Raw genomic sequence first — 26675 nt, 5'->3', positions numbered from 1 at the left:
CACACACATACACAAATTCACAGGCATACATGCATACAAGTCATCCTTAATCTTGGTCAGAAAAATGTTTCAGGGAAAGGTAGAGGACACATTTAAGAGCCTAATAATAGCATAAAGAATCAAGGAAAAAGAACCTGTGATAGGATAAAGTAAAGCTTGTCTATCTTCTTACAGCTCATTTGAGCTCTGACTCCACAGGGGAATGGGGGAAGACGTGCATCACAAACATATAATTCAGAAACACTCTGGCATTCCAGCCAATAGGATCAGTTTGAACCACACAGCTGCTCCCACTATCAATCATGTGCCCTTTGAAAATCTCTACCATATAGAAAGCACTGAGGATGACATCATGAGGTAGCACACAGAGCTTCACCTTGAACTGTGATTTTGCATTAAATCTCTCAATAGTTTCTACCATATGTCAAATAAATCCTGGCTAGGCAACCATAGCATTCCGACAATTAGCTAAGATGAGCAGACCTGTTGACAAACTGCCATTTTGATGTAAGAGTTGACTTGAATGTTTTTAACTCTGAATTTCACCCCAATTCTAATTTTCACTGGAAACTCCATCTCAAACCAGGGCAATGAATTTAACTCTGGTTTCCTATCACCCAGGGTGTTATAGATTATCATTGATTATTCCACTCTGAGAATAGTTATCTCACATTGTCTCTTTCAAAATAGCATTGAGTTAGAGGTCAAGCTTTTCCAGAGAGAAAAGACTGAATTTTGAGAGCAAAAATGACTAGATGGAATTAGACTTTAAAAAGAATGTAAAGGGGCAGAGGGAAAGAGGTAGAAATAAAGGGCCTAGAGTGGAAAAAGAGAGCCAACACTCACAAGTTTTACACCTATTGAGTACAAATGAGAACTGTTGACTTTCTACATTAGGTAAATTTGTTACAGGTCTTATGCCGTCTTGTAAATTACGGGATGTTTAGAAGCATCCATGGCCCCTACCTACTCAAAGTATATTCCCAGTTGTTACTGTCTTCAGGGGTTACCTTATGTTTCAAAAAAAAGTCAAAGTAGCAGCTCCTAGTTGAAAACTACTGAATTAGGGAATGTCACAATTCATCAACATGAAAGGTCTAGCATATGTTACAGAGGAATCCTTGGAATTTATGTGAAAGAACTAGAAGTCTGCAGAGTTAAATTCCTAGTCCACCTGAGTAAACCAACTTGATTTTACATGTAATAACCTTCATTGCAACAAGTGGGATTTCTATCAGCTTAGAGTCACTGGAGTTCTGCTGAATTTAATTAATGGGATGCCTGACTTATTCTTAAGAGATACTACTATTGCACTCTATCAATTGTGTTGACATTTTTAAAAGGAATAAAAGGAATGTTTATAGTTAGCATGTTTGAAAAGCATCCTAAAGGATACTAACTCTAGACATCACTTCGGTAAGCAAGTGCTGCAGGCTTTAATAATGTTTTATTCCATCTCTGCATCACTGTCCATCATACTCCTGCTAAGGCATTCCTAGTCACTGAACCTCTTCTGTACCAATGAACCTGGCTCTCTTCTCCGGTTCACCAGGCGAAGATATTGGTATACTTGAGAAAGGTGTAGGATGAAAGAAATCATCAATATTGATTTCTGAAGTCTGTGATGCTAGCAACCAAGTTGATGACTACTAGAAAAAATGCCTCGGGCTGTATCAAAAAATGTGATATTCAACTAAACATCATTTCACAGAGGGATGTCTATGAGCGTCTTCAGGCTTCAGTCCTGAAAGAATGCAGCATCCAACAGACTTAATTTTAACCTTTGTTTTAATAGGAGAAAATTTACACTAATGGAGAAATTCGTTCTGCTTGGTGTGGTTCTAGTTTAATTTGATATAGAACACTGCACTGAGTTTGCTGAATGCATCATTATCACACTACAAAATGCACAAAGGGGAGTGACTCAGCAGAGATGATCGAAAGGGAAGCTTTGCTGAAGAAGACTGCCCATTCACAATAAAAAGTTAAATCTTTAAGTATTATTGTATTAATATACAGAAAATCATTTTAAGATACCATTTGTCGCATAAAATACTGAACACTTGTGCCCATGAGAAGTCACTTGGTTACACTAATGAAATTTCAACTCCCTCCTATTGGCATGTGATCAAGTTAATCAGACCAGTGATAGCAGAATAGGTCTCATGGTTTCAAATCCCCAAGAGGCACTATAATAAGTACTACAGGTCAAGAAAGGAGAGCAGGGAGCAGGATACACTAGTAAATATCACAAGTAAATATTTCAACCCCAAACAGTAAAAGAAAAAAAGCATCTCATCTATCTATGCTTATTCTTGGTTTATCAGAATATATAGAACTTTATATTTAAAAAACAACGTTGTGTCCAGAGTGAACAATGATCAGCATTTTAGAGTTTATTGTCTATGAGCTTCTTTTATGGTACTAAATCCCTCATTATCACAATTGGTGACACATTTAGTTGATGTTGAGTTTCTGATTGTTGATTAAAAATTATTATAGATGTGACTCAAATGCATATTGAGAAGTTGAAACAAAAATCCTCAAGCTCTAGTATGTAAACGGCAAACATATTTTTCAAAATTTCTTAAGTATTAAACCTAATATCCTAAAGATATTTCACATTATTGTAATAATAGCTAATTATAAGTAACAAGAAAATCACAAAGGGAGACCAGGAAAAAATTCCAATGAAAGATCTTAAAACCAGTGAGACAGAGCATATAATAGTTTTGTTTCTATGTAATTTCATCATCATTATAAGTGTCCAAGGGCTGCATAAAGAAAAAGAAAGGGATGAAAGAAATGATAAAAGATTGTCATGACAATAGCGATGTCCTATCTTCCCTTCTCCATAATGTGTTTCTAAGAAGCATTGTTAAGCATTTCTAGATTGGGGTCTATGTCTATTTCTAAAATCACTGAATAAGGTTCTTACATTTTGTGTTAGGCTCTTTACTCTCTTTTGACTTTGATCTATAATCAGGGATTAGATGACTTATATACATACACATCTTCCTCATGAGTTCTCAGATCTGATGTGTTTACTTTCATTATATAATATACAAGACACTGGAATGTATGTGAAATCTGCAGTGAACAGCCTCTAAGCTCCCCCCCACCAGTCATCTACCTCCTTCTGATAATCTCTCCCCTTCCCTGTTGGTGAGATGGGACCTGCTGCTGTTACAAAGGTAAAGGTAGTAACCACATGGCATTATACAGACCTTCCTTTGTTTGTCTAATGAAGTGAAAGTTTAGACTGAACAATCCCTAGGTAAGAAACTGTAGAATCTTCTAGGAGTAAAAGGTGGCACCAAGTAAGCTCAAAAGCCAATGAGATGTCAAGGCCCTTAATTCTACAGTCGAAAGGAAATTAAATCTGCCAAAACAATGAACAAGCCTAGAAGTAAACTCTCCTTCAGCCAAGCCTCAGGATGAGACCACACTTGACGGCAGCCTTAGCAGACCCAAGCAGAGATCTTGATGAAGCTGTCTCTGCACTCTGGCTGCCAGAAACTGTGATAGAACAGTTGTGCATTGTTTGAAGCTGTTGAGCCTGTCAAATAGTCACATAATAGTGGGAAACTAATACAATAGGACAACAAAGAAAGCTCAAGAAACAGACTCAATAATGAGTGAAGGTGGGGGACACAGGAATGGGACAGAGATTCACTAGTGCCGAACTCTGAAGGTAGAAACATCTGGCTATGTGACTCTTGGATACTAAGGAGAGCATAGGTTGAGGAAGATCTCAGTATCTCAAATTTTTATGAATGGAGGACAATAGTGCCATTCTTCTAAAAGAAAGAGCAGACACACCGTGTTGTTAATGTTTATTTTAAAGTCTTCTGAATCACAATTGAAAAACTGTTTTCAAAACCAAATAAGACCAAGAGATGAAGAAATTCTCAGCCCATAGTTTGGTGCTTAAGCTTCAGGTCAGCCCCTCTTCAGTGTCCTTGTCACATGAAACTATTAGCCACCAGGTCTCTTCTGGGTGGCCTGTGGAATTGTCATATACCACCATCATTTCTCTTCTACAGTCTCTGCTGCTAGTATCCCAACCTCCTGTTCCCTACCACCCTGTTTTTTACTGAAGGGTTTGTTTGGTTCGGTGTTATGTTATTTTGTTTTATGAGGGTGAATAGGCACACTTGAATTCTGGCAGAATCACACTTGGTAGAAATTCACAATACCAGAAATTAAAGTTAGGAATCAGGAATACAAAGAGGAATCGGTGCTAGAAAATGAGAGATCATTTTTAACAGGGGCTATACTCAAATTTCAGTGGTGGTACACACCTGAAACTTGGAGACCTGGTAACAACGAAACAAATAACAACTGCACAACCAATTACCAAGATGTAAGAGTGCTAGAAAAAAGGATCTCTGAAATATCTCTCTAAAGATGTTGGAAAACAGTAAGGGCATCTGTTAGCTTTGCTGTTTTCTTTAATCGTTTAAACCCGAAACATTGCAAAGTTGCAATATAAAAAAGTAGATGAAGAATTAAGGAACAAGTGATATAAAAATCTGTATAGTAAGTGGTAGTAGCATGAATTTAGGAAAGGAATTGTATTATTTTAGAGAAGAAATGTGTTAATATCATGAGAACTATTAAAGATATTAAACCCCTGTCATTAAGGTCACATGTGACTCCTAAAAAGATTCCAAAGATTTAAAGTGCTCTTGAGACAGAAATGGAGGTGGATGGAGAGAGTGCTAACCTGAGAGATACCCATGACAAGAAAACAAGATGCTCAATGAATATATTAATCTATGGATTTTCATCTTGCGCTACACTCCTATCCCTGTAAGATACATGGGGGAAAGTTATAAAAGAGGAAGCATGAGTTGGCGAGATGACTCAGTATGTAAGGCAACTGTCTGGGAAGCCAGAGTGCCAGGGCTCAGACTCTCAGAACCTACACAAACAACTCAGCATGGTGACATGCTTCAGTGTTCCCAGTGATGGAAGGAAAGGATGCAGAGTGTCTTAGTTAGGGATTCTATTGCTATGAGGAGACACCATCACAAAGCAACTCGTAGGAAGGAAAAACACTTCATTGGGGTCGCTTACATTTTCAGATGTTTAGTCCATTGTCATCATGGTACGACCTGGTGGCATGCAGACATAGTGCTGGAGAAGTAGCTGAGCATCCTACATCTTGACTTGGAAGCAATAGGAAGTGGTCTGTCTCACTGAGCATAGCTTGAGCACATAGGAGACCTACAAACCTGCCTTCACAGTGACATACTTACTTCAACAAGGCCATAACTACTCCAAATACCCCCACCTCCCACTAGTGTCTCTCCTTTTGGGGACCATTTTCTTTCAAACCACCACACAAAGAAATACAGAGATATATCTCGGGAAACTCCAGGTCCAGACATCCTTTCCCATGTTCCAAACTTCTGAACCAATAAAAGATCGTACCTCAAACCAAAAAGAAAAGTCACATAAGGACTTCCACATAAGTATATGGTACACAAACACATTCAACCACACATACAGCCCACAAAAAAACACGCACATATACACACACACTTTTAAAAAAAGTGAAACTAGAAATTCTTTGTAGTTTAATTTGTCCTATACCACAGTTGTAAAGCACAGTAGAGACAGACCAAAGACCCAGGGCCCCTTGGTTTAGACCTTTGTAGCTATGACCCCATATAAATGGTCTAAAGTGAACACAGTGACCTGTCACATGGGAAAGTCAGCACCTGAAATGAATCTTATGTAACAAGAAAGGAGATCCCCTTACAGATATAGGAATAGAATGGTTCTGCTTATTAAGAGGGGTTTAGAAATTGAATCTCCAGTAGAGTGAAAGGTCTAAAGCCAAGATTAATTCCAACAAGCCAAAAATATTAGCACAAAACTTATTACATGTTCATGTTAGCTACAGTGCTAATTTCTTTAAATACATCATCCATGAAGTCCACATTGACACTTTTCTATAGGAAATAATGTAATTCCTAACTTAAATCTCTAGCAAAAAGAGTCAGTCCTCCTTTCCCATCAATAATGGCAGAACCACGCACTAAGTCCTAACCATTTGCTTACTACACCTACGCTCTTAACCATTTTATCCTGTAATAGCCAACTCCATATTTAAATGCATATTGAATGGCTCTAATAGTACTGTTCTTTCTACTATGTTACAGAATCTCCACCTGGCCATTCCAGAACCTTTTAACTTCTAGACAAAAACAGGTGTGCTCTGGCCATTCAGCAAATGCCATTAGCAAATTTGGAAAACCTGTCACCTGGTTCAAAGAAAACCACATATCTATTTTAAGATGTTCTCAGCAGCAACAAATGCTTAAGCTTCTGCTCTTTGATGAGATGCCAACTGGAATATCAGAAAACCTACAGCTCGCCATCCTTTACACAGAAGAAAGGATACAACATAGGACTGAAGTTTAACCTGGGAATGGACATGGATAACGACTTAGAGTGAGAGGTCCTGTGTAGCTACACAGCACTGAGCACCATGGGGAAATCACTGTCAGAGTTAAAGGTGGTCTGGTACAGAAATAGAGTGTGGAGAGGCAGATTAGTGCTATAGCACAAGAGTAGCAATTCTGAACTAAAAGCAGCAGAAGTCAATCTCTTAATAAGCATCACATATATCTCTAATGGCTACTGTGTTCCTAAGTACACTTAGTTTGAGAGTGCCCAGGGAGCAGCAAACATGAGGATATGAGAAGTCTGGGAGCTTCAAGGATTCTCACAGGTTGAGTGGCTGGCCTGGCCAGGGAAGTAAAGACAGTGCAACACATCAGGTGCCTGCACTTTCTAACAAGACAAGAGGAGAAAAATAAGATGGCAACTCTGCTTAAAAATAACATATTAAAAAGACAAATGCCTCTCATGTTAAATTAAACACTTGACTTTCTTTATATTTAGTTATATGTTTTCACTAATAAAAGGCAGTGCTGAGGCCATTAGCTTCTCTGGTTCAGATAGGGCAGAAACAATTGTGGACTGAAGTCTTTTTGATTTTTTGGCAACTGTTCTGAATTATAAGCCTCTGAGAGAACATTTAAATCAAAATCATTGTCTCCAAATAACTCACTGGATTAGAATAATAAAACCCACATATAGACATACCTTTAGTCCCATGTGATGGTTCAACAGACATTTTTTTTCGTATGAAGAAGACTAGTAACACTTAAGTAAAAAGTCCTGAAATAAACTATGATACAGCTAATATCTCAAATTATTTTACTTCCTGGTAGCAGGTTTGCTAAGTCTTTATGTAGAAGGTTGGCAAATCCACCACATCATCAGAACCAAAACCAACAGAAAGGCCTAGGCAAAATGAGAAATGGAAGTCCAATACCTCATCTTGTCCTGTGAGCAAAGTATTTTCCAAAAGGACTCCTGTCTCCAGGACTGACACTTTCACACGGTATTGGTTGATGATTCCATTTGGTTGTTGAGGTTTCCTCCAAGTAATTCTGATTTTTGTGGCTTCTACCTCTGTGATTTGTAAGTCAAACACTGCACCTGGAACTAAAAGTTATTTTAAAAGAGAATTAGAAAAATAAAATACATTTTCAAATGCAAAATATTCTCTAAATCCTTAGCCCATAATATTAAATATGTAAATATCTCTGGAGAAATTGACTAGAATAATTATGAACATATTAAAAATTCAGTGTGGCCAAAGATTCCTTAAATGCATGGAAATTTAAAACTAATTGTATGTGCATTCTTCTCAAAATATAACATGGAATCATTTCTCTAAAGCAAAATGGCATAACATTTTATTAGACCACATCCCTAAAATAATCTTCAAACTGGTGAGATGCTCAGGGGCTAAAAGCACTTGCCTTCATGCCTGACAACCTTGAGTTGTCTCAGCTGGACTCACAGAGTTCCTGAGGGAAGGAAAGAAAAAAATAGACTCTCCAGTGTTGTTCTCTGACCTCCACAATCGCGCCATGGCAAGTGCAGGCCTCCAAGAGTTCACAAACACAAGAAGAAGGAGGAGAAGGAGGAAGAAAGAGCAGGGGAGAAGGAAGGAAGGAAGAAAAACAAGAGGAGGAGGAGGAAGTATGGGGACGAGGAGGAGGAGGGTGGAGGAGGAGGAGGAGGAGAATGAGCCTCCAAAGAAACTCTAATAAATAATTAATGTCTTCATAAGAAATATAATAAACACCCCAAATCAGTATCTGGAACAGCGGGATACAATGAAATACAGTTTACAAGTACAATTTGCTGTCTCTTAATTTATTAAATGAACTTCTATGAAGACTTAGTTGAATTATTTTGTCTGCTGAGTTTACTAGGTAACCATGTGAGACCAAAGTTTTGGTGTCCTCGCTTTTTGAAGTGGGGAAAATAAAACAGGACAAGCAAACAAATGTTTGAATAAAGCACCAAGTAATTAAAACAAGTTTTTATATATAAAATGGCCAAGAATGATATCTAAGAAACCTCCCAGTGCCTTGTAGATAATAAAACAGGGACAAATAAGGCTGTGTGTTCTATCATGTTGGTGAATAATGTGGCAGCCTAGCCCCTTTCCTTACCTATAATACAAATGTGTTTCTGTCTTCCCTTTAGCTCCCATAAAGCTACTGAAAGTATCAAAATCAAAGGAGAAAATACAATATGAACACATCTCCCTTTATGTTCAAGATATAACAGCACACTAAGCTCATGTCCCTTTGCCATCTATAAGTGGTCTAGGGTGAGCAAATTCCAGTTAGAGGAGAGTCACACTACCTAAAGAAGAAACAGGGAAGTAGGACCCTTCCTAAAACAATAGAAGCCAAAAGTAATGTCACTGCTCCATTGAGTATCATTATGATAAGAGTATCATTTATATCTAATAGTGTCTATATTTACATCTATAGTATCATTTATATCTAATCTAAGAGTGTAGCATGCTATAACTGTGTAGATTTTTGCCTCCAATAGATTGTTTTCATTTGTCTCCATGCAATTACCAGTACAGGAACCACCTAGACAATGTAAAAATACCACTATTTCTAATTATTTGAATACTTATGACTGAAAAATCATTTTGGTGGTTAAGATGCTAGCATCTACATGGGCAAAGGCTATAATGGGAAGTGGGGGTAAGTACAACGTAACTAGCTACAAATTTCAGTCAGTTAATGAAGGACAACTCTTCAGACTTCTCTCCCCACTGATGTTCTGATCTAAGGTGAGCGTACAGTTTGGTCTAAGAAAGATGTTATGGAAAGAGTTCTAGAGTAGGATCCCGCAGCCACTGAGACACTCATTCATCACTGGACACTGGTGGTCATTATTCTATGCACCTGAAAACACAAGGATGAAAGAGGCATAAAGCCTTCTGCCACAGCTCACCTGTCTTATTTAATTAAAATTATTATTTTTCTAAAAGTAAAGTTTTATCAAAAGAACATTTTTATTTTCATTATTAAATTATATAAAAGAAAATTTTATTGCAATTATTGTTTTTAGCTCTTATCTTGCTATCACTGTGTTTACCCCCATGTGCTATCTATCCAAAAATAGAAAAAACTTTTCAAGTGACTGTAAAATAACAGGGTCAAAGACAGCAAACCTCTCTTTATCTTTTTTACACCTTTTAATTTTAGAGGTGCTATGTAGCAAAGACCTTAGAGAGCATTGTGCAATATAAATCACAGAGGAGATCAGGCATTTTTCCATTAATCTAAATTAACATACAACTCATAAGGAAGCCTTTTATTTCATTGGGCAATAAGTCTAGTTGATAAATAAGTGAATTGTCCCTTCTTCTTTGTGAAAGCATTGTAAGAACACATCAACTATAGCAATGATAAAGAAAAATACACATATACTGTAACTGTTAATATGTGAGTCAAATTTATGAATAATAGTAGACATTTTTACATATATTCATCAACAAAACTTAAAAACTGCATCATGGCACTAATGCCTACTATTGTAATTCAAGTAAGATTAAGGGGCTATATATATATATATATATATATTTTTTTTATCAAGTACAAAAAGCTTAGTGAATAAAGGAAGTGGAGCAGACATCATTGTTTTCTCTTTAGAAAGACACTTATCTGGCAACCCACATACTTACGGAGAAACCAGAGAAGCGTGGATTAGGTTGATCCCTTTAATATCGATACAAAATTAAAGAAAACCAGGCACACAGGGCAATTATTCACAGTGCAGAATCAATTCTTTCTGAAGGTGTTAGCCACAGAGACCAAGTCATTCTCAAAACACCACATTTGGAAGTTTTATGAGAAATAAGAAAACTAATACAAGTAAATTCTGGATAATTTTAAGTTTTCAGTTGAAAAGCTATTAGAAGAAGTGATATGGAGCAATAATATTGAAGCAAAGAAAATACATGAAAATATGTGAAACCTTTCTCCATAATTTAATACAACTTTTATTCAAAGAGCATGAGGGAGCACTAAAATTAAAATCCAGAGAGATTCATGAAAACCTGAAGTGATGAAGCTCTCAATGGTTTTCCAACTATTATATGACATTCAGAACGTTGGCCATTATTAAATTACCATTTCCCCCTCCATCATCTCTCTTCATGCCTAAGTAGATATGTGATCAGTAAAATAATGTGATGCATGCATTAAAACCTTAGGGAAGGAAACATCCTGAAGAAGTACTGTAGAAGTAGCGTTTTTTTCTCTGATAGCCAAATGACTATGGATCTTAAGAATCTTGGTGTTAATGAAACACACCATTTCTTGTAAGAAGTCAACTCAACAGTTTTCTATGGATATTGGAACACTGGTCACTTTGAAAGGTAATAATTTAGGAGAAATATGCTAGTTCTAATTATTGTCAAGTAATTTAAGACATGGGGCAGTAAATAAATAATGTTAATTAAGATACAAGGAACCTTGTTATAACAATAAATGACAAAGAATAAAATTCAGATATCACTTTTCTTGACTGTAGCTAGTGCATGAATTACTAGGTCTTCTCATGTAGTTTCAGAATTCTCCTATGGAACAGTTTCATTATTGGGAGAGAGATTAACGGATGTCAAAAGCTGAGAACATCTTTGCAGTTGCTAAGGCCTGTGGAAGCCTTCCTGCAGCTGAGAGGTCATGGATCCCCATGGAGGAAGGTGGGCTTAAGCAGTAAGATCCATGCCTGTCCAGTCTTTGTAGGGACCCTGTAGTGAGTTGATACCCCCTAAGTGTCACCAGGATGCAGTCTCTAAGATATAGATAGCTGTTGGAGACGGTAGAATGAAATACAGGACAAATTGCTTTTCATATTCAATGAAAGAGTCATCCATTCAAGATAATTTAGTGTGAAACACAGCCCATGTGATAATTCTGGAGGAGGGCCCTTAGGATTCTATGTATTTTGTAAATAAAATTTGTACAAATTAAGGAAAATAAATTTTAAGTGACATCCAATTCAAGCAATGTAGCATTGTCTCTGGCAACATGTTACCTAATTCCTTATCTTGGTCAAATGCTAGAGATCAAGATTGATAATTAAAAAAGTGATAGTTTTATTAGTTTTTAAATTGGGTTTTGGTTTGATTATTCCCATGCTGTAGATTGACCCTAAATTCCTAACTGGTGCTAAATACATGCTCTACCACTGAGCACTTGTAGGTAAGCAGGATCACCCAAGCTTGACCCCTGGACACAAAGGTAAAAACAAAGAACCAGAGCACACACCCGAGAGCTGTTCCCTGATCATCTTGACACATGCCGGTTGTCACACACACACACACACACACACACACACACACACACACACACACAAGATGTTTTTAAAAGAAAAAAAATAGTGAGTCAAAAGTTGTTGGAGAAAACCCTCTGCTGTGCTTTATAACAACTCCAAAATCCTCTTAAATTTCCAGGAAATTCTCAAGGCACTATTTGGAATGAATTAGTGAAAACTTTAGGAAAATCACATAAAGCAAAGGCTCTTCAACATCAACAAACAAAATCATTTTCTGCACTAGCATACATTCCCATTTTCATCTTCATATTCAAACTATAAATATATATAACATATATAGAGAGACTTTCATTGTATGTCAATAAATATAATGATTTTTACATTCATTCAACAACCAAATAGGATGAAGGTTTAATTTTTTCTTTGGAGGAAGGGATGAACAGAATTTCCTGATGGTTGCTGCCCTCTAATGGCCTAATCCTTGAGTGATAATCTAGTGAATGTGTGCCCAATTGAATTGTGTAGGGAGGTGTGTGCACATACATATACCTATATTTAACCTACAAGTTATTGTATGTTAAATACCGCACAAACAAACTCTGGAAACTCTTTCAAGTGTTAGTTTATTCTGAAACTTGATTGCCTTCATGCCAATAATTGTATCAAAACAGAAATGAAGCCATTGAGCAAAGATAGGATGAACCATGAAAATGGTCCTTGATGCTGGGCAGTGGTGGCACACACCTTGCATCTCATCACTCGGGAGGCAGAGGCGGGCAGATCTCAGTAAGATCGAGACCAGCCTGGTCTACAGGAGTGAGTTCCAGGACAGCCTCCAATGCCATAGAGAAACCCTGTCTCAAAAAAAAAAGGAAAAGAAAAGAAAATGATCCTTGAAAATATATAGCTTTATAATAATAGCAAAATAATACTTTAACAATAGATTTCACCCAAAATATTGGCACTTAATAGGCACACATTATAATTTCTTGAGACATAATATTTTCATAATTTCTGTAAACACTGAAAACTTTGTAATTTGTTCCCACTAGCTTGGATAACCCTTTGATTTTCAAAATATGTTGTTCTGGGTGGTAGCAATATAGTGATACCTCTAGAAGTGACTATTGTGAGAAAACGCATTCCATGTCTGCCTGATACTAGTTAAGCAACATTAATGGTGTGTGATTAATTTATGACTTTTCGGTGTTTTGCTAAAAGACACTGTGAATCTCTGCTACCTTCAGTGCTGCTGGTTCCTTTCTTTATGATGCATGCTAATGAAGTAGGTAGTAATTTTCACAAGGAATATCATGGGATTTAAGTAGACATAAACCAAATTCCTTCTAAAATTATGTTTTACCAGTTCAATAAAACTCACAAGCATATAAGAAACTATCGCATTAACTCTGTATAAGAGAAAGTTCTTACCATCTGGAGGGGTAAATACTGAAAGATTTGACTTGGGTCCAACCCCTGCACTGGTTTCTGCAGCAACATAGACATCATACATTGTAAATGGTGTCAGGTGTGTAAATGCAAATCTAAGGTCTTTCGTGCTATTATCCAAAATCCGCCCTGCAAAAAGCAGACCAGACCAATGCATTATTTGAATAAATATGCAATAATTTCATATATTGTATAGAAGCAAGGACTATAACAAAACTGTTAAACAAAAATGTTATTATCTTGAATGGATAATTTTAAATATTTTGTTTAGTTTAATGCAAATTTGAACAGTAGGAACAACATAAGATCTTCTAGTGCTTAAAACAATTTTTCTTACATTAGAGAGTCCTGTTGAGTTTAATGTAATGAAATGGAAAACAGAGGTTAAGAATATAGTTCATTTGGGACATTGTTAGTCTAGAACACACAAAGTCCTGGCTTAGATGCCCAGCATATAATGATAATGAGGATGATGGTGTGTATACAATTCAAGATCTCAGAGCTTGGAGGAGTACACAGGAGGCTCTGAGAGCACCATTGCCCTTTCTCTTTATATAAATTCCACAGTTTTCAAGTCCATGTCAACATAATTTCCATTAGCCAGCCTCAGGTCACCTACTTTCATTCTGTACATGATGTGTAACTCAACACTACCATTTTAATGTGTGATGATTTTGTTAACCTAAGAGATTAGCATTAAATTATAACATCTTCTTAACTAATTTTCTGATCATTAATGTCATTACCAATAGCTACAAAAGATGTATTATTTCATTTTCATATGAACCATCTCCTGCCATGTTGTTATTCTACCTGAACTCCAGCTACTCATTAAATTAATTAGGAGACATTAATCCCACTAGGACCTCCAAGTCAAAGATCTTACTACTAACTATACGTTCACTTTGTCTGGACCTTCATCACTGATGCCCACTCCACTCAATGTCATTGTCAACACAAATTGCCTCTCATAGAATTTCAATGCACTAACCCATTCTAACTTCCATGACTTAACTACATTCCAAATGATTCCTATAATGGTGTCTTTTCAATGACTAGTTCATACTTTCCCCAAAAGGTTTCTCCAAAACCTTCTGTCCCCTCTTCAGTGTCAGGTAGTTCCCATTACGTTGAAACACTTCAACTCAATAAGAGAATATGTGCCTGCACAATTCCACCAGCAACCCCTTACCTCCCGCTATAGTCTGCTCGACCAAAGACCAGTAGTTCTCAACCTGAGGGTCACAATACCTTTGGCAAACCTCCAAAATATTTTTATCTCCAAAAATATTTGCATTTTGTTTCGTAAAAGTAGGAAAAAATATAGCAAAGACAATAATTTTATGGTCACCACAATATGAGGAGCTATATTAAAAGGTCCCAGAATTAGGATGTTTAAGAATAATTTCTATAGGCAAACTATATTCATATCTTAATCCAATCCCTGTATGTAAGAAAAAGATCTTACCTCTACCATCAGAAGCACCTTTTCAACAATTCTCACCTCTCTTATGTCATTTTTCCTTTTGTTTCTCAAGTTTAGAAACTCAGAAATATTTATTCCTAATAAAAATAAGTTTGTCAACTCTGTTTACTTTCATGCTTACTTCCCCCTCCTTTGAACTTTTCAACATTCAAACTTCCAATTAAAAGAATGTATATGTCATCCTAGAGTTGAAATATATACCAGAGAGAAAATATGTGTATGAGTGGGTACTTATGTAATCTGTGTGTGTGTGTGTGTTTCAGTGCACACACATGTGCACACTGGTGCACTGGGATCAGGTACTTATGTAATCTGTGTGTGTGTTTCAGTGCACGCACGTGTGCACACTGGTGCACTGGGACCAGGTATAGGAGATGAGCTATCTTTTACTTTTAGGAATTTTGTGTATTTCAGATTTTTAGAAGTAGAAGTTATTTAGGAATGTGTCTACTCATAAGATGCCTGCCATAGATATTTCACAAGGAAGGATTTGCAACATCAAGGATTTTTTTGGTGCTTTCAAATAAACGACAACGTGAGAGTTTATGTTATTTGATCATTGCTTGAATTAAATGTTCACAGGAGCTACAGGGTCTCTGATCCAGTGAGAAATTTATGACTTAATTTACGTCCTGCAGTATATAAGAACTCCTCTATTTATCTCCTCTGACAAGAGGATATTCAAGTCTTGCTCATTTATAAGATGGAAAATTTGTTACCATTTAAAGCCACCAATACCACTTTGAGTCATCTTTTCATGGCAAATTTAGGGTCACAATAACATTGCACAGAGTACAGGGATCCCTCATAGTATGTCTTGAGAGCACTGATGATTAGAAGTGAATGCCCTGTCCTACATGGAAACCTGATTTGTCATAGTCTAGACGTAATGTTCTTTTGAATCAAAGTCATAGTCTGCTTCAAATGCTGGAAGTTGCTTGTCATCTCTAACACTTTCCTGAGGCTTTGTCTCTAGTTCTTTCTTCCCCACACAGAGCATGGACAGCACTTTAGCATCCTTTCATGTATTTGTATTTTTAGACAGAAGAGCCACAGGATTTGACCTCCCCATTAATTTTCTATTATTCACCTCAATTTTGGGTCTTTTCAAGAATCCATATCTTTTAACAGTTATAAATTAACCATGTATTTTGTAGGTCTTATTCTAAAATGTAAAGGCAAAATGAACTAAGTCTTACCTGATGGTCCATATAATTCAACTCTGTAGCTAAACTTCCCTGTTACAATAGTGGGTGGGTCCCACGAAATTGAAAAGGCCTTTCCTGTGACATTGCCTGTTACACAGTTTTGTGGTGGTCCTTCAGGCACTGAAGTTAATATAGAGAAGATGAATATAACATAATATATATATATAAGATAAAGAGACTCCTTATTAAAAACAAATAGTACACTATGAAAATATTACAATGTAAAAAACACACTAAAAACAAAGAATGTTAAACCTGAAGAAAAAGCAGAAGAGTCTAGAGCTGTACAATTTGAGTATGATACATGAAATGGTTAGATTAACCTCTTTTTACTGTTTTCTAAATATACTTAGTACTGTATATGATGATGCAATTTACTTCATTCTTAGAATTATGTAATATAATTCTTGCCAATGTTATATCATCTCAATGTAACCATACACATATTAGTTATACACAGCCATATGTAATATATATAATATACATATTCATCAGACACATATATAAATACTTCTAACCGAAGTAGATATTTGGCTTGAGAAACTCTTTCTTATGAACATACAGATAGAAAAGTTAAGAAAAAATACCCTCAAACTTACATACAATGACTTTTATTTTTCACATCAGTATTTATATTTGTTCTAAGGAACAACTCTGAGTATTTACTAAAATTCTTGTCCAATAAATTTCATTTTATATAATTTCCATAAATTATTTTATATTGTATAAGGGATACAAGACAATTATAGACTATGATTCAAATATCACTATTTAAATAGTAACAATAATAGATTCAAACTAACGTGGGAAGGAAAATAATAGGACCTGACATATATGCCTTTGGGCAAAAAGATAAAATTGTCTTATTAATTACCTCAAGTATCCTCAAAAATTGCCAATCTTATCTGATGCTTGATGTTATATCACAATATACATATCAGACATTTATTTTGTGTTGAGATGTGTACTAAAATATCAGGTTATATCTACACTAATATATAATACTGTATTGGTATCCACATAAATATCTGTATAAATAAGTCATACCTAGGAATATGACCTCTCAAAAATGAACAATGTTAATGATTTATAATTGTACTCATTTAACACTAAACCCCAACATGCAGAAGGTTCTATGACTGCTTCTGTTTTTCAAGCAAGGAAAATGCTGGGCATAAAGATATGAGCCATTATATATTTAGCCACTGTCACAATCTGATACTGAAATGTTGATCAACATTAACTGTACTGTTTCATGTAGTATCTTGCATATCTGATAATACCAATGTCAGTGGGAAGACTACAGATTACTAAGATGCATTGGCAAAGCAAAGACAATTAGGAAGAATTATAGAGGGTATTGACTGATAAATGTCATTCATAGTAACTAAAGAATTCCCTCTTTACTTTTTAAATATTTAGTTTATCACTCAAGATATTCCCAGTGGACATCTATTATTTAATATGGGAGAAAGAGTACTCAAAGAAAGTCAGGTTAGCAAAAAAATATTCTATGAACAGAATAAAATATTATTCTATCAATAACATCAGGTCATTTTCTTTCTTTCTAATAAAATCAAATCGCACCTGACTCCGGTGTCCTAACAATTGTACTGTCAATATATCCTGCTTCAGTTGTAACAGCTGAAACTTCAAAGAGATATGTTGTATATGGTCTCAGGTGAGTCACCACAAAACTGATGGGCTCTTTCCACACAGAGCTGATCTTACTCCGTGCCAATGTGCTGGATGAATGTGTGGTACGGAGGGGAGGCGTAACTCTACTGACCGTTGGAGAGGGGCTGGTGGTACTCCACAGAAAAGATTCACTGTTCTCCTAAAGAGTAAAGGAAATTGCAGTAGGAATCATCACATGACATCTCTAGGCAAACATTAGAAACACAACCCATTTATTTTTTTTCTTTACACTCAATGTGTGTGAGAAATTTAACATATTGAGTGTCAGGGAAAAATCCTAAGTTTTAATTATAGTCACTAATGTCTATAATATTATCACAGAATGTATCTATTATATCCATTTTACTTTAATCTTGAAATTCTATGTAGAATTTAAAGTAGCATTAAATGAAGGTAAAGCAACAGCTAAATTATCAATTAGAATTTTTAAAATTCATGCAACATCAATAGAGCAAAAGACCCAGGAAATTTTCAGTCTATTCCTATTTCACTATTCCTATTATTTCTTAGATCATAATTACTCAAATAAAGAAAATCAACTATTTAAAAAGTTTTGTCCCCTGATATTAGGGTACACATACAGATGCATATGTGTGTGTATTCAAAATATATTGGAATTTGAAACAAAAGACTCTTGAGTCTTCGCTAAATTTTTTAAAACAAAATTACTTTGCTTGGCTGTTTCTCCATCAGTAATAACACAATTACCATAGTATTTCCACAGGTTTCACACCAACGAAAAAATGGCAATATTTTCACAAAGATATGCCACCAAACAGTCCACCAGTTTCGTCTAAAATTCATGATATATTCCCTAATAGGTACCTTCTCCTATGACTCATGGACTTATGGCCTCTACTCCAGTAGGAACTACATTTTCACACCTCAGGGACTTAAAAAGTATCCCCCACCCCAACTGGAATACCCAGCCCATCGCATACACCCTATCTCCATCTAACCTTCCTCTGCTGAACCAAAAGTTGCCCCACTAAAGAAGCTTTTTGAGATCTGTGTAGGGAAAAGGGACAAGCCAAAGAAACACACTTTGGCCCTGGAATCAGAGTCAGTGAAAGAAATACACCCTGGTCCTGGATGAAATGACAGTCACTGGAGATCCACCGTGGAGGGGCTCCCTGGGGATCAGAGTGGAGATTGGGTGGGGGACTGGGGGACCTGGTGGAGAGGGCAGGAGAGGAAGGGAGGGAGAGGGAGCTGGGACTGCCATGTGAAACAAGATTGTTTCTAACCTAAATAAATAATAATTAATTATTATTATTAAAATAAAGAAAAAATAGAAAAAAGAAAGAAATACACCCTGGCCCAAAAATCAGAGCCAAAAGGCTAAAAAGGACTAGAAAAGGAAACCCACTTTGGCCCTGAAACCAGAGCCAAATTTGACCCTAATCCTGTGAGAAAGCTAACCAATCCTGGAGCAGAGCCCTAGCCAATGTGATCTCAGCACTAAAAAAAATCTGACCAATCCCCACCCTGAAAGCCCTATATAAACCCTGTGTTTGTTCTACTTGTGGCTGTTCATGCTACCACTCTCTGCTTGTGGCGGTCGGCTGTCTTCTGGCACTCTGGATTCTTCCCTCCCAATAAACCCCTTCGATGAATTTTGGGTGAAGGCCTTCTTTTGCACCAGAGCAGAGATGACCCTGGGCAGAGGAGAGTGATCAGGGCTGTAATACTTTTACTCGGGAAACCTTTCCCTGGCAGAGCTAAAATTGTTATATTCCATTCCCAGGAGCAGAGCTGAACTGTAGCAACTTCACCCAGGAAAAACTGCTACACTGGGGAACATCCCCAGCTGGAAGACCCTGTCCTGCTTGAGCAGATCCAATACACTGGGGAAGCCTTTCCCTGAGGCACGGCTGTAAACTGGTACGCTTACTGTGGCCTGAGGCAGTCCTTGGTTCCCGAGTTCCAGGATACCTTTCCATCTGATCTGTCCAAAATGCCTACAATCTGCCTTAGAGATGTTATCTTCCAATCTTTAATTCACATCCTAAAGTGCAGTCAGTTTCAATTAACATGACATTTATAACCTAATTTTGCAAAATATGAAAACTTGAAGATGTAAGCTTAGCAAAACTTTTGATGTAAGGAAACATGTTGTACATCACTTACATTACATTCAGGCAATTTCCCGGTCAAAATGTCCTCCACTTTGATGGAGACATCTTTCACTACTATGCCACTTCTAGCATGTTTGACACTGATCTTGAAGCTAGTGATTTTGCCGTTTGGTTGCCGGGGTAAATACCAAATCAAGTTTACTGTGGAATAGTTGAGGGCTTCGACTGTGAGATTGACCACTTTACCTGGAGCTGGGGATAAGTGGGGTGGAGGAGAGGGGAAACTCTTGTAAAACTTACAATGCTGTTTGTATTCTTTAGAGCTATTAAATTTCCACATAATATGAACTTAAATATGTAATACCTTGAATAAAGTCAGCTTTCTACCTAAATATATGTTTATTCATTTCCCTTTAGAATTTTTCATAAAATGGATTTGAACCATATCTGTGTATTTCAAAACTATCTGTCTAGCACATCCATTAATTCATTGAAGCATTTCAAATATACTTGTAAACTATTTAACCAATAGTTTTTTGTAAATATACAAACAAGCATGGTCTAAAATTTTACTTCCTTCATTTTTTTGGAGTTATGTAGATACCCTAGAAGTTGAAGAAAAAGGATAAATTCAAACTCATAGCCAAAATACACAAAATTCATATCTGAAAAGTTTATAAACATCTAGTGCCTAACATCAAGTGGATAGATATCCAAATAATAGTTGGTGATTTTTTCATTTTGAGTTTTTATATGCCCTCAAAATCAACCTTTTCCCAAATGTCTAACTATCAATTATTAATTATCTATAATGATACTCTGCATGTTTAGTTTCAGTGACAAATATATGACATTAGAGTGAAAATAAACTGTGTACATTAGTTTAAGTATGCAAATAAATAATCAAGATCTTTCAGATTATAAAATAAAACAAAAATACTTGAGGAAAGACTACATCTAATCATAATGGTGACTGGTATTAAGATGCCAAATGGAGCTGGGCATTGGTGGCACACACCTTTTATCCCAGCACTTGGGAGGCAAAGGCAGGCTGATCTCTGGGATTTTGAGGTCACCCTGGTCTCCAGAGTGAGTTCCAGGACAGCCTCCAAAGTAACAAAGCAATACAGAGAAACCCTGTCTCAAAAAAAAAAACAAAAAACAAAAAAATGCCAAATGGCTAGAGTCTAGGTTTCACTGTATCAAAAGAATGCCAAAATCTGATTTGTAAAAGAAGTCTGTACAAATCAGGCAAGAAGTTGGATCCTGAGATTCAATACAAGTTAGACAATATGAATGAAAAAAATTCCAAGTCAAATGTTTTTAATGACAAAAGTAAATTACCACAGTAATACTAATAGATAAGTAAGTAGATAGAATAACAACAGTAATAATAGATAATGGATGAATAATAAGGGTAAGTTTTCTTAAGGAGAATTAATGAAATGGAGTTGAAATTTAAGAACTTTGTTAAACATTTAATATTTAATTATTGCAGGTATACAAAATACAAAATAATTTAAAAGAGGTTGTTAAATGCATAAAAATATAATATCACAGTTTTTCCATGGATATAATATATTTTATGGATGTCCTTTAAATAGTTAAATACCAATAACAGATTGCACACAAACTTAAGAGAAATGAGCAAATGCAGAGAAATGAATTTGCACATTAAGATCTAAACTTTTGTTTCCAAAGCAGTAAGTGATAAACATTAATCAAATAACAATCTGTCAAATCTGGAATACAACCTCCCTTGAAGAAGAATGCTTATATATACTTGTTCTAACATTATTTTGTTTCAACGAAATATTTCTGGTATATATCTCTCTTGAGGTTTTACTGTGTTTGAAAATTAACCCTGGTTCTTTCCTCTCCGAGATTGGAGTGTCTTTCTCTATTTAAATTTTCTTCTTGTCTTTTGTATGCACCAGCATCCGATATTTGTAGATTATGTAGAAAGAGAATTCAAACATCTTGATCCAGCTATAGGTTTACTATAAAGTACCCAAAGTCCCACAAATCAAGACTTTTCACCTGTATATACAAAGACTTCCATTTATATATGTGTCTTTTATTTATTTATTTATTTTTGTTTTTCGAGACAGAGTTTCTCTGTATTGTTTTGGGAGGCTGTCCTGGAACTCGCTCTGTAGACCAGGCTAGCCTCGGACTCACAGAGACCTGCCTGCCTCTGCCTCCCGAGTGCTGAGATTAAAGGCGTGCACCACCAATACCCGGCCTATATATGTATCTTTTTAAACATCAAAGTGTAATTTCTTCCTTTAATATTTAAATCACAAATAAATATTACATTTTCTTGAAAAAAAGAGAACAAAACTCCCTAGGGAGTTAAGCCTAATAGTGATAGATAGAATATTATTCATTCAGCTCAGTGTCATTAATTTGTATGTATGTCTCTTAGGACTATTGTTCTCATAAGAAAACAAATCCCTCTTAATAGTTACACATGCCATGTATTCCATAAATTTTAATATCTCTTAAACCAGTATATCTTGATTGATGAATGTAATACATGTTTTTTTTCTATAGTGACTGTTTTACCCTCTTTATATACCAGAACCCATGCTAAATTATGCTTATCAATTGGGAGAATTACTTAGGCATATATACCATCCACAACTTCAAAAATCATAGAAGTTATTGTATAGCCTTATAATCTACCTGGCATATTAACTCACATATTTGCTTATCTTATCCCATTGCAATATAAGACCCATGGCAAATATTTGTTAATTGGAAATACTATTTCTATTTTTCTGTGTATCTATGTGATTCTAATTGGATTATAAGCTTATTTTAGTCATCTTATGAGGAAATGAAAATGGGTTGGGTGGCAAGGATGGCAGTGTGAGCTAAGACCCTGGACACATTTTATTGAAGTGCTAGGAGGAGCTGCTGGTAGACATAGACATTACTTGAAGATAACATCAAGATTCCTCTCAGCCACAGGAAGAATGGAGATGTGTAAAGTGGTTTGATAATGGCTGAGTGTAACCGAATGATATGTTAATCACTGAAGTCTGTATTTTCATGTCTGATGTCACCAAACACTTATCACTGGTGCTAATAGGAAAAGATATATAGAAGCCTACTTGGCAAAGCCTATTTACATCACTATATAGTCACTGGAATATACATACATGGGAAGAAAAAGAGATGAACCACCAATGTACCAAAGTACTCATAGAGTGTTTTATAAGCTGGCCATGATGGTACCCACTTGTAAGCCCAGCAGGCAGGACACTCAATGAGGGTGATCCTAAATGTGAGGCCAACCTGGATGGCATAATGACTTCAAGTCTAGCCTGGGATTTCAAGAAAGAACTTTTCTTAAAATAAATAAATTAAATCAAAATAGAGCTGCTTTGCCTAACAAGACAATAAGTGATTTTTTATTCTATTTTTCTTGTGCTTTCAAACATTCTGCCACCAACATTATACTAAATAGCTGTTATGATTAGAAAGAAGAATTTCATTTTTCAGAGTGCTTTTATGCCACAAAATAACTAAAATGAATTGAAAGGGCATCCTCAATAATTTTATGCAGTTTGCATCATATTTTCATTATATTGCAATATTTCAAATGATAAGAACTCACGACCAACTTAGAATTAATGACTTAAGGAAATTACCACTTTCTGCAGTTTGGAAAAGAAATGGGTCACTAAACACTCCGATGCCAGCACTGTTTTCGGCAGCAACCTGAAACAGATCAAGGGTTTGATGTTCAAAATATTTGCTTTCTAAATACACAGAATATAAAATGATACAACGCTCACTTCCCCACAAGGTAATCTCTAAAAAGACTTCCCTGTAATTCTTACAATAATCCCAAGATAAAAAGCGACATGGGTGGGTGGAGAAGGAGGGGGCATATAATCAAACTAGGAGCTAAGTCTGGCCAACATGCAGCAGATGGAAAAACTGGTGAAAGAGAAGTCAAAAGACTTGGCCATATTCATAAAGGAAATAATCACAGAACATGAATCCAGTTGAAATATTTTTCCAAAGCTCAGTTTTTACCCACTCCATGTGCTATAATAGTAGGACAGACTATTTGTATGGCTTCAAACATTAAGATTCACACTCTACAACTGGGCAAATGAGTACTCAGGAAATAGCATCATCGAAAAATAAGATGGCTTGAGTACATAGAATACAAAGTCAAACTTTAAAGGGGACACAATTTTTTTTTACTTGCATGATTTAGTGAGATGGAAGAATGGGTAGAGAAGACACTGGAAATGGCAGCAAGACTCCTAGGTTATGACAAAATGCAATGAGTGGAACCGACAATTTTATTGTAGTGCTCCCACTTGCCAGATGGGATACTTTAGGTAATTTACTTAACTATTCTAAGGCACATGTTTTTCTCATATTTAACTGGGAATAATAATTTACCTATGTCACAGGGTTTTTTCTGAGACTAACTGAAATAATATACATAGACTGCTTCACAGGCTTTCCCCATAGGTGTTACTTATTCTGAAGATATCAAATGTACCATGCCAAATTCCCTTCGGAATTCATCATGGCTGGCATTTATTTGAAGAGAGCAAATGTCACAGCAGTGATTTATAAAGTGTGAGATGAAACATAGACTACAGGCCTCTTAGTAAGACTGAAATGACAAATTCAAAGAAATAAAATGCAAAGCTATAAAAATAGATCTAAGCATAACTAGCCTAAGCAAACCAACTTTCTCTCAACAATCATTTCTTACATCCCATTAAATTTAATATTTATTTATTACACTCAGGAATGCATGTTATGATGCTAGTTAACCTAAATATGTGTATGTTTCTAGAAAATGCATTTTGCAATTTTCAGGTGTCAAAAATCTTTCTTACAAAAACTCCCCTACCATGTCTTATCATCAAGGAAGGCCACCACAGTTAGTTAGGACACACACTCAGCCCTTGTACATTTTCTTCTCCATACTCACTTAACTTCAAGACTCAAAAGAAAGTCGCCTTTATCTTCAGTTGTTTTCAAACCATTATCCCAAAAGTTTAGTAATGTACATTTAAGTTCCACAGGGTTAGAAGAAAACATCAATGTTAAATTTAAGTTCTGATGAAAAGAACTGTATTTTAGTCTGGCGATGTGAATTGGGGGTTGAGCATTTGCCTAACATACACGAGCCTCTGGGTTCCATGCTTGCACAGCAAATATTTTAAAATAATAAGTGGCATGTAATATTGTCACTTTGTAACCTGAAGTATTGAATTTAAACTTAATCTGCTTCCATAGACGATACTAAGCTAAAGCTTTTCAAAATTGATATGTGAATATTAGGCCACTTAGATACGAAGAAAGATTACAATTACTTCACCAGGTTTGACATTTGCAGTTGTGTGTTGAACACATGCAGCCTGTCACTCTTGAGTGACTCAGGACATTCAGCTAACAGACTTACAAGGTGGATACAAACTCTCGCACTTTTCTTATGTGTTTACCACTAAGCATCCACTCACAAAATATTTACCTTGATCTCATATGTTGTTCCAGGGTTAAGGTTGGTGAGAAGAACCTCCAGACTGTCTGGTTTTGCTCTCGCTCGGGTGTATGCTGTCTGCATCCACGGGCACACTTCCTTGTATTTAACAACATAAGATAGGATTCTTCCGTTTGGGCTAGGTGGAGTATTCCAGGAAAGAAGAATCCCAGCAGATCCGACTCTCTCCCCAGCTAGGAAGACTGGAGGCCCTGGTTCTGTTTTTTAATTCATATTATTAATAATTAAGTACTTATTTTATTTCAACCAAAAAGTAAAAAAAAAATCTATAAATGTCAACGTTTTGAAGTTCCCAGAAAACAGTAAAAATGTCTTCTCCCTAGAACTTTGCTATTTAAAAAAAAGACTAAGGAATAAATTATTTGAGGTAATACCACAAACATTCTTTTGTAAGAATGTAAAAAATGGAATGCTGCTAAATACTACATGCCAAATATACTTTTGATACCAAGTCATTTTTTGAAAGAAATTGTTTATACGAGGTTTACCTGCAAGAACTAACAAAAGAAAAAACAGCCTTGGCTGAAATAATCCAAATGTCACCATTAACAGTTGCTCTGATCCACTTCACAGGCAAATATAATTACCTCTTTTCTGTGAAAGTGAAGGAAGCAAAAGAGCCCAGGGAAGTCAAGTTCTAAACATTTTCTCAACCTTCCATTTGACTTCAATTACTCTATACTAATTTCTTACATATAATGCAAAATGCTGCCCATGTAAGCATTTCTATCCATCAGAGTTATAAGGTGTAAACAACTTTAAAAGGAATTTAAAACAAGAACTCACTTGTCACGTTTGTTGTCACTGTTCTACTCACAGGTGAGCTATATGTTGTAGCAGAAATTGAAGAGAGCACTGTTTCATATGCCGTGCCATAAACAGCATTGGAAACATCAACCTAGAATGCCAAGAGGAAATACTGCATCATTTCTGAAAAGCAAGTTGAAATAATAAATCTACAATCATTTGAATAGCTAAACACTTTTCTACATAACTGTACTATTCAAAATTTCAAAAACAAAGTTCCATATCATTACAAACTATGAATTTACTGTATCATATAATTATTTACTGAGTAACATGAAATGAGATGAAAACTTACAAAATGCCCTGTGTTATCAAAATGTAAATCAGAATTTCTACCTATACCAGCTCTTCCTCTTCGACAATAAGGAAACAATGACATCTTCAAAACATTACAGCCTTTTTTTAAGAGTACATATGAAATACCTGTGTCTCTGAAGTTCCAATAAGCAGGAAAAGAAAAAAGAAAAGTAAATCCATCATTATTATATTTTTTCATGCGGTAGAATCACATTGAAGGCTCTAGAGAGAAATGTTGCCTGCATTAATGATTTAAAGTCAGATCCTCCTGGCCAGTACACAATTAATGAGCCTGGATTACTCAATAGCTCTGCCCTTTCTTTGTTAAACTATTCATGAACTCTTGGATGGATGACTGTAGGTTCAGTGCACACACACACACACACACACACACACACACACACACACACACCACGAGGGAC

The 26675-nt window shown here is 35.9% G+C and overlaps 1 protein-coding gene across 1 annotated transcript in view; it reads right to left on the bottom strand.

The window, feature by feature from the left end:
- Ptprq (protein tyrosine phosphatase receptor type Q) overlaps positions 1-26436 on the bottom strand; it is a 172112-nt gene extending 145676 nt beyond the window's left edge. The window contains exons 1-9 of the mRNA XM_005068049.2: positions 26380-26436; positions 25936-26047; positions 25120-25346; positions 23264-23333; positions 19657-19856; positions 17416-17665; positions 15820-15948; positions 13117-13263; positions 7355-7527 (exon numbers count right to left, since the gene is read on the bottom strand). Coding sequence (XP_005068106.2) covers positions 7355-7527; positions 13117-13263; positions 15820-15948; positions 17416-17665; positions 19657-19856; positions 23264-23333; positions 25120-25346; positions 25936-26047; positions 26380-26436 — 1365 coding nt within the window. The remainder of the gene's footprint in view (positions 1-7354; positions 7528-13116; positions 13264-15819; positions 15949-17415; positions 17666-19656; positions 19857-23263; positions 23334-25119; positions 25347-25935; positions 26048-26379) is intronic.
- Between the last annotated feature and the right edge of the window lie 239 nt (positions 26437-26675).

The sequence above is a fragment of the Mesocricetus auratus genome, unplaced genomic scaffold (genome assembly GCF_017639785.1).
Source record: "Mesocricetus auratus isolate SY011 unplaced genomic scaffold, BCM_Maur_2.0 Super-Scaffold_100011, whole genome shotgun sequence".
NCBI lineage: Eukaryota > Metazoa > Chordata > Mammalia > Rodentia > Cricetidae > Mesocricetus > Mesocricetus auratus.
The sequence above is the reverse complement of the archived record's forward strand: the minus strand, read 5'-3'. Positions and strand labels throughout refer to the sequence as shown.